This window comes from Gracilinanus agilis, chromosome 6 (genome assembly GCF_016433145.1).
Source record: "Gracilinanus agilis isolate LMUSP501 chromosome 6, AgileGrace, whole genome shotgun sequence".
Classification (NCBI taxonomy): domain Eukaryota; kingdom Metazoa; phylum Chordata; class Mammalia; order Didelphimorphia; family Didelphidae; genus Gracilinanus; species Gracilinanus agilis.
Genome location: NC_058135.1, coordinates 44715721 through 44725718, shown reverse-complemented (window position 1 = coordinate 44725718; position 9998 = coordinate 44715721). Strand labels below are relative to the sequence as shown.

General features: G+C 32.8%; 1 protein-coding gene across 1 annotated transcript in view; it reads right to left on the bottom strand.

Annotated features, from left to right (window-relative positions):
• Positions 1-1892: 1892 nt before the first annotated feature.
• The window catches only part of METAP1 (methionyl aminopeptidase 1), a 70888-nt gene continuing 62782 nt past the window's right edge, over positions 1893-9998 (bottom strand). Inside the window, exon 11 of the mRNA XM_044682440.1 lies at positions 1893-2262. Within this exon, the coding sequence (XP_044538375.1) occupies positions 2099-2262 (164 nt within the window). The 3' untranslated portion in view covers positions 1893-2098. The remainder of the gene's footprint in view (positions 2263-9998) is intronic.

The following is a 9998-nucleotide window of genomic DNA, read 5'->3' as shown; positions in this document are numbered from 1 at the left end:
TTTTTTAAATCTCCACAAATTGGAGAATAAAACAAGAATCAACTCTCTTGGTGAGGAAAAAGTCACTGGAAAATGAAGGTGATATAAAAACAAAAGCTATCAATAAAAATTTTGAAACAGCCACCAGCCCTTTCCTCCAAGATTCTGCATTTTCTGGGTTTGCTCTCCAGTGATGAGCATCAAATGGCTGCTGTTCTTTTAATCTGGACAACTTCCCAGAAATATAAATTTTCCACTTAAGAAGGCTAGTAGCATCCCAAATGTTGCTAGTTGAAATTTACAGCCACCAAGAAGTGTTTTGTCATTAAACAATACTAATGACTTTATTTAAGATTGGAAAAACAGCTTCCCCCTTCCCCAAATGACTGTAATAAAGCAGATGATAGGTATGTGTGATAGGATTATCATCCGTTTTTTTTTTTCTTAAATCCCTAGCAAACACTGTATGGCCATTTATAATGTTATACATTACATTCACAAATATTGCATTCTGTGTAGTAAAAACACATGCTTTACCCGTAAGTCTCCCCCTTACTCCCTAAACTCACCTGGTACCAGTCAAGTCATTTTACCGAATCATAAAAAAAGGAAGTCAAGAAACTGAATCATAATTTTTTTATAAAGGTCTGAGGCAATCTGGAAAAGAAGATATTTCCTTGCAAGGCTAATGCTTTAGTGGTGTTGATTACACCACAAATTGTAGACACCCAAGAATAATGTGCCCATCAGTGACTGTGATTTTATATTTTGCTATGTCCACTGAGTTTATTTATTGGGGTAGGCCTCAAATATTTGGAAGAACAGAGATATGAGAACTAAAGTGGTAGCTGAGGTCACTCTCACAGCTTAAGTAAAAACCACACACACACACAAACTCACACATGCACATGTGCCTGTGCACACGTCCCCATGGCAGAAGGTTCCAGTCCTCTATTTAACCCAAAGAGACTGCTCTATTTCTCACATGGAGCACATTACTAGGGGAATGAGGAAAAGCCTGCCCCATTGATGAGGATAATCTCAATACTCTGAGGGGTTACAGTGGTTCTATACTAATACTAGGTTGATTCAATTTTACAACAGATATCCCTCTTTGTATAAGATGGGTATGTGTAAGAGACTTGTAAAACAGAGAGAAAAGGAAAAGAGTCTATGTAACAATTTAAAAAGCCAGTAAGTGATGTTTGATAGAAAGGAGATAGAGAAAATCTATAAATCCTTTTTGGTTTCAAATTCTAATACCAGGAAGGTCTGAAATAGCAATATATTGCATCCATCTGTTAGGCCCTGAAAAGCCAGCCTCTGTGAGTGGACAAATAATTCTGTCTTAAACGGGGAAAAAGCCAATGACTTTTTTCCCAAAGTGGACTTGCTATGTCTCCCCACTAGTGTCTAAGAGTCTAGGCAAGGAAGCAAGCCTCATGAATTTCAGGGTTCCTAAAGCACAATAACAACAGGAGTTGCAAAGCAAAAGGAAGAAGAAAAAACAAAACAAAAAAATCCCTAATTGGGAAATGTTTCATATTTATTATCCTATTCTATACTCTATAACCCCTTGGAAAAGAATAAAAAAATCAGCCCTAATTCAAAGTGTTAGGAAACAATTATGTGGGTCTCTGAGATTTAAAATGTGTATCTGTGTGTATTGTATGTAACATACACACAAATACATAAGTACATACATATCTATCTTTTTAAAAAATCTGGTGCAAAAAAAATCTGGCTGAGGTGTCAAGAATTCTCACTTACAAGCAGTGTTCAGCTGGAAAGCAGCTGGCATTGAGTGGTCTGTCATGGCAGTGACAGAAGCAACTATAAGCCAGATGAAAGTAAGATTTCTAAAGGGCAAATGAGGAAGAAGGGAGTAAAGAGTATTGGGAGAGAAGAAAGAGTAGAGAAAAAAAAATTTTTTTATTCTTCACTGCTTTTTCAGACCCACAACAAGTTCTTGGAAGGTACACACACCCAATGTTGTATTCCTCTCTTAGCTACAGACAATGAAAACAAAACAATGATAAACTACCCTCCTCTATTCTGTACTCTCAATAAAATGCATAGTACAGGCAAAAGGTATTATTCAGAGATGTCATTTCAGAACTTAAAACTGGGACATGAAGTGAGGACGCACACCATCTAGTGGCCGGGTTAGGATTTCACAGCCAGTGTCCGTGACCAGCAAAGTGTGCTCAAACTGAGCAGATCGTTTTCCGTCTCTTGTCACTGCTGTCCAGCCATCTGGCCAGGTTTCATCTTGCCATCCACCTTAAAAAATACAAAATATGCAAGAAGTTAAAAAGCAGGCAAGAAGTATTTATAACACGGCAAGAAAAATTTTCCCAGATTAATGTATTTATGCAAACAACTCACCAAATACAATTATGGAATCATACTGAAGCTTCCTCCCCTTCTCTTTTTAGATTCCATGTTACAAAATTGTATTAGGACAACATTTTAAGGTACTGCTCTCACTTAGATGAGAAATCTTTAACAATCATTTAACTATCAATTCCAAAATAATGCCTACCACTGAATATTTTGTCCCTTTAGCAAAAGCCTAACCTACTAATTTGAGGTACATTGTGAAGGCATGAGGTAAAAGGCTAGAGGGGACTCTGTTCTCCCTTTCGAAAGATACAGTATGGTAATCAGATAAGAGCAAGGAATCCTAGACTGATCCACTTAAGAACAGTCTCCTCTCCCTGGTGCCCCATTGGATTAGGAAAATGATCAGTCTGAAAGAAGAAAAAGTCTGTGATTACTTCAATTTATGGAAGTGTCTCTTTCAGTTCACCTCTGCTACCTGGAAGCAAGAATCCTTCTAGGGAATAAATGTTCAAAAAGAGTAACTGAATGATTTCAAGAAAATTATTCTCTAAGATATGATGGATAAAGTGAAATATTAACTGAACTTACACCTAAGCTTTTTGATTATGTCTTGGAGTTTGAAGTTTAGGGTTCTTTTTGCCTTCTTGTTGCAATCTGTATAATCTTTCAAACAATGCTCCCTGCCTATATTCAAAATTCTGGACAGTTTTCTTATATTATTACTTGCATTCTGTTATTTAGATTATTTGGCTTATTAAGTTCTTTTGAGAGATACCTTATGTTATTATTGCACATCCTGTCTTCAAAGTCAGTTACTTTGGTTTGAATAGAATGTGTCCCCTCTTTTTCACTCCCCTTCCTTTTAATAACATTATTGGAGATTCAGAACCAAGATGGCAAAATAAAAAGCTCTCCAAAATTCACCTCCAAACAATTATCAAAAAACCCCTGCCTCAAAATGAATATTGGAGTTGCAGAACCAACAAAGGGACAAGAACAAAACAATTTTCTGGTCCAAGACAACTTAGACAGCAAGAAAAAGTGATAATTTAAGAAAATTATTGGACTATCAGAAAGCCATGATCAAAAAAGACTCTAGACAAAATTATTAATAAATGATCAATATACCAAAATGAAAACTCTCAGGAATACTGTAGCCAAATCAAGAACTTGCAGGCTAAGGAAAAAAACTACAAGAAGCCAAAAAGAAACAATTCAAATATCACAGTGCCACAGTCAGGATTTTATAGGATTTTGCAACTTAGGTTAAAGGACTGGAAGGCTTAGAATATTGTATTTCAGAAGGCAAAGGACCTAGGATTAAAACCAACCCAGCAAAACTGAATATAATCTTTTAGGGGGGAAAATGGATATTTAATGAAATTGTGGATTTTCAACATTTCTGATGAAAAGACCAAAGGTGAACAGAAAATTTGATTTTCTTTCTTTTCTTTTTTTTTTTAAACCCTTACCTTCCATCTTGGAGTCAATACTGTGTATTGGCTCCAACGCAGAAGAGTGGTAAGGGCTATGAAATGGGGGTTAAGTGACTTGCCCAAGGACACAGGGCTGGGAAGTGTCTAAGGCCAGATTTGAACCTAGGACCTTCTTGTCTCTAGGCCTGACTCTCAATCCACTGAACTACCCAGCTGCTCCCAGAAAATTTGATTTTTAAATAAAAGATTCAAGAAATTAAAAAAGGTAAAGAGAAAACATAAGGGACTCATTAAGGTTAAACTGTTTACATTTCTCTGTGAGAAGATGACTCTTAAGAACTTCACTATTACAGCAGTTAAAGGGAGTATACAATGATAAAGGGTGCAGAAATAAGTTGGCTATGATGGGAGGATACCCTCAAAAAATAAAATATAGGGGCGAGAAACAGGATTGCCCTGGAAGAAGAGGAAAATATAGAGGCAAGAAACAGGATTGCCCTGGGAGAAGAGGGAGGGTGGAGATAGAATGGGATTAGTTATCTTATGAGAAGAGCACAAAAAAACTATGACAGTGAAGGGGGAAATTGGGAGGGAGGTTGGTGAATGATGCTTGAACCTTACTCTCATCTGAACTGGCTCAAAGAAGCAAGAACATGCTGAATGAACTGCGTATAGAAATATATATTACCCTACAGACAATTAAGAGGGGAGAGGGGAAAAAAGGTCAGGGAAGTGAGCTGATAGAAGGGAGGACAAATTAAAGGAGGCAGTGGTCAGAAGAGAAGCACTTATGAGGAAGAATAGAGTGAGAAGAGGATGGGGGAGGGGGGGAGAGGGGAGTAGATGGAGAGAAATAGTTATTACAAACATGAATGTCAGCGGCTTAAATACCAGAATCCTGCATGTTGTTTACAAGAAACACATTTGAAGCAGATAGACATCAACAGAGTAAAGGTAAGGGGATAGAGCAGAATTTTGTGTGTGTCGGCGAAAATAAAAAAATGCCAAAAAAACAGGGATAGCAATCATGATCCCAGACAAAGCAAAAATAGATTTAATTAAGAGATAAGGAAGAAAACTATATCTTGCGAAAGGGTACCATAGATAATGAAGCAATATCAATATTAAACATATACATACCAAATGGGAGAACACCCAAATTCTTAAAGGATAAGTTAAATGAGTTATAGGAGAAAATAGATAGTAAAACAATACTAGTGGGGGGACTTCAACTTTCCCCTCTCAGAACTAGACATATCTAATAAAAAAATAAATAAGAAAAAAGTTAAGGAAGTAAACAGAATTTTAGAAAAGTTTTGATATGATAGACTTCTACAGAAAAATGAATGGAAATAGAAAGGAATATTCGTTTTTCTCAATGGTACATGACACCTACACAAAAACTGAATACATATTAGGCATAAAAATCTCACAATCAAATGAAAAAAGCAGAAATATTAAATGTATATTTTAGACCATAATACAATAAAAACTATATTTTTTAGATAGATAGATTAAAAATAGGAAATTAATCTAATGCTAAAGAATCACAGAAATAATCAATAATTTATTAAAAAGAATGACAATAATGAATCAACATACCAAAATTTATGGGACACAGCCAAAGCAATGTTTAGTGGGAAGCTTCTCTCTCTAAATACTTACATCAATGAAATAGAAAAAGAGCAAAACAAATGGATGAATGGGACATGCAACTAAAAAAACTAGAAGAACAAATTGAATATCTCCAATTAAAAAGCAAATTGGAAATCCAGAAAAATCAAAGGAAATTAGTAAAATAGAAAGTAAGAAAACCATTGAACTAATAATAAATAAGACAAGGAATTTGTTTCTTAACAAAAACAAATAATAAGATAGATAAACCATTGGTTACTTTTATTAAAAAAAATTAACAGTATCAAAAATGAAAAGGTGAATTAATTCAATGAAGAATAAATTAAAATAATTAGGAGTTGTTTTGACCAATTATATACCAATAAATCTGACGATATAAGAGAAAGAGATGAATATTTACAAAAAGATAAACTACACAAATTAACTGAAGAGAAAATAGAATGCTTACAAGTCATCAATAAATTTCCTAAGGAAAAAATCTCCAAGGCTAGATGGAATTACAAGTAAATTCTATCAAATATTTAAAGAATAATTAATTCTAATACTACTTAACAATTTGGAAAATAGATAAAGGAGTCCTACCAAATTTTTTGACATAAATATGGTGATGATGCCTAAAAAAGGAAGAGCACAAACAGAAAGAAAACATTGATACAAAAATTTTAAATGAAATACCAGCAAGTGGATCAAAGCAATGTATCATAAAAATCGCATACTGTGACCACGTGGGATTGGTGGGTTGGTTCAATATCTAGAAAACTATCAAGCATAATTCATAATTGAGCATGTCAATAACAAAAGTTTTTGACAAAATACAACATCCTTTTTTTCATAATTTTCTGATTTTCTTGCATTGTTCTTAGATTTTTTTCTGATTTTTCTTCAACCTGTCTCATTTGGTCTCTAAAGTCTTGTTTAAACAATTCCAAAAAAAAAAAAAAAAAAAAACTTTTTAGGCTTGTGACCATTTTATGTTTTCCTTTGATGTTTTAAAAGTAGAGGTTTTACCTTTACCATTCTTCTGAATTTCTTTATCCTCATAGTAGCTCTCTATGGTTCAGTTCTTTCTTTTGCACTTAAAAAAAAATTTTTTTTAGTGGCCAAAAGGTTTAACTGTTAGAACAAGTAGTTTTCAGAAGAAGAAATCAAAGCCATCCAGTCATATAAAAAAAATGCTCTAAATCATTATTGATTAGAGAAATGCAGATTAAGACATACCTAAACTAAGAAGAGTAAAAATAGAGAAAGAAAATTATAGGACAATTTTAAAAATCAACATAGATATAAAAATTCTAAATAAAATATTAGCCATGAGATTACAACAATATATTACAAAGACTATACATTAAGATCAAAACAAGATTTGTACTAGGTATGCAGGAATAGCTTAATATAAGGAAAACTATTAACAAGAAAACAAGAAAAATAACAAAAATGATATGATTATGAAGATAGATGCAGAAAAAGATTCTGATAAAATAAGACGCTTGTTCCTATTAAAAGACACTTTAAAAGTATATATTTAAAATCATCAGCAAACAGCATCTGTAATGGAGATAAGTTAGAAGCCTTCCCTATAAGATCAGGAGTAAAACAAAGATACCCATTATCACTAATATTATTTAATACTATATGAAAATACTAACAATAGCAATAATAAAAAAAGAAATTAGAATTATGAATAAAACTATCTCATCACAGATGACATGATAATCAATCTTTAGAAAATTCTAAAGATTCAACTAAAAAATTAACTATCAACTACCAATAATTTTAGCAAAGTGGCAGGATGGAAAATAAACTCAAATATTCCACATTTCTATATATCACTAAGAATGTCTTGTAAGAAAAAACTATAAGAGATCACACCCATTTAACTAACCAAAGACAGAATAAAATACTTACTAATATATCTTCCAAAACAAATCCAGAAACTATATGAACATAGTCATAACATGTTCTTTTATACAAATAAAGTCAGATTTAAATAATTGGAGAAATGTTAATTGCTAATTGGGGGGAGGGGGGGGGGCGGGCAAATCAATATAATTAAAATGACAATCCTGCCTAAACTAAGCTACTTATCCAATGCTATCCAAATTAAATTACAAAAATATTATTTTCAAATAATAAAATTCATTCAGAAAAACAAAAGGTCATGGATATCAAAGGAAATCATGGGGGAAAATGCTAGAGAAGGCAGTCTAATAGTACCAGATTTCAAATTATACTACAAAGTAGTACTTATCAAAACTATTCTGGTACTGGCTAAAATAGAGAAAAGGCGATGAATGGAACAGAAAAGACATAGAATAAACAGTCATAAAAGATTGTAGTAATCTTAGGTTTGGCAAAGGTAAAGTTCCAAGTTTTTGGAATAAGCATTCACCACTTGGTAAAAATTGTTGGGAAAACTGAAAGGCAGTTTGGCAGAACATAGATATGGAGCAATGTCTTCCACAATTTACCAAGATAGGATCAAAATGGATATGTGACCTAGGTATAAAGGGGAAAATTGTAAACAAAATAAATAACAGGGAACATATCACCTATTAGATTTATGGATAGAAGGATTTATGAATGAACAAAAGATAAAAAGCACTGCAAAAAGTAAAATGGATAATTTTAAATATAAATAAAACCAATGTAGCCAAGATTAGAGTGAAAACAAGCTGGAAAAAAGTTTTATGGACAATTTCTTGGATAGAAGTCGCATATCTAAAATACATAAGGTACTTTGTCAAATATATTGAGTGTGAGCCATTTCCCAACTGACAAATAGTCAAAAGATTTGACTAGACAGTTTGGGGATGAAGAAATCCAAAGCCACATATAGCTAAATCATTACTGATAGAGAAATGCAAATCAAAATAGCTGAGATATCATCTCATACCTATCAGACTAGCTATGATAAAAAGGCAAAATTACAAATGTTAGAGAGAATGTGGAAAAATAGAAACACTAATATATTGTTGGAGAAACTGTGAACTGAACCAACCATTTTAGAGAACAATCTGAAATTATGCTCTAAGAATTACAAGTATGTATAACTTTTAACCCAGTAATACCATTATTAGGTTTATTTCCTAAGGTGACCAAAGAAAAAGGAAAGGAAACTGTATTCTAAAATATTTATAGCAGTTCTTTTTTTTGTGGTTTCAAAGAATTGGAAATTGAAGAGATGTCCACTAACTGGAGAATGGCCTAACAAGCTGTGTTAAATGATTGTAATGGAATACTATTGTGTCATAAGAAATGATGAACAAGGTGATCATCAAAAAACCTGGAAAGATTTATATGAAGTAATTCAAAGTGAAATGAGCAGAAACAGGAGATCACTGTACACAATCACAACAATAACATATGATGATCAACTATAAATGATTCATCTATTTTCAACAAAACAAGGATCCAGATAACTCCAAGAGACTCATCAAAAAAAAAAAAAAAAAAGGAATAGCCAGCATCACAGAAGGAAGAGATAGAGTCCAAATGGAGACTGAAACATATTTTTCACTTTATTTTCTCCATGAATCTTCCTCTAGTGTAAGCAATATTTCTCATTTCACAAAATGAATAGGAAAATATGTATTATATGATAACATATGTATAAACTATGTAATATTACCTGTCTTCTTGGGGAGGGAGTAGGAATGGGACGGAAGGGGGAAAAAAAAGAAGACAGATTTTTGGACATAGCTAATGTGAAAAACCGTTTCTCTTTGGGGTAAGCATATTTATTATAATTTATCACATATTCATAACAAAAATTATTTTCCAAAGGAATGTATTAATAGAGCAACAGAAGTTTCCAGTTGTTTACTGCAAAGGAATTATTCTACTTTACTTTTTCACTTGTTAAAGGATACAGATTCTTATTATATATTCATTTGAAAATAGTCACTTTGCAAAAGGTTTGTAATATGATTTTCCCAATAAAGAAATAGTTGTGTTTAAAAAAAAATTAAAAACAATTCTTAGGTACCATCTCACATCTATCAGATGGGCTAAGACAAAAAAAAAAAAAGGAAAATAATCAAGTGTTGGAGGGAGGGTGCAAAAACTGGGCTACTATATCCTAATGTAGTTATGAACTATCCAACCATTCTAGAGAACAATTTGGAGCTATGCTCAAATGGTTCTAAAACTGGGCATACCCTGTAATCCAACAATAGCATCACCATGTCTGTATCCCAAAGAGATCCAAATTTGGGGAAAAGGACCTATGTTAAAAAAACATTTATAGCAGCTCTTTTTGTGGTGATAAAGAATTGGAAAATGGCTGAACAAGTTGTGGTCTATCACTATAACAGAATACTATTGTACTGTAAGAAATGACAAACAAGAAGATTTCAGAAAAAAACCTAGAAAGATTTACATGAACTGATGCAAAGCAAAATGAGCAGAATGCAGATAAAACTGCATAATAGAAATAAGTAATATTGTATGATGAATAATTGTGAATAGCATAGCTATTTTTGGCAATACAATGATACAAGTCATTCCCCAAGTCCTTATGATGAAAAATGCCAACTACCTCCAAAGAAAAAACTGAATCAATGCAGCTCAAAGCACATTATTTTTCATTTTGTTTTTTTTTTG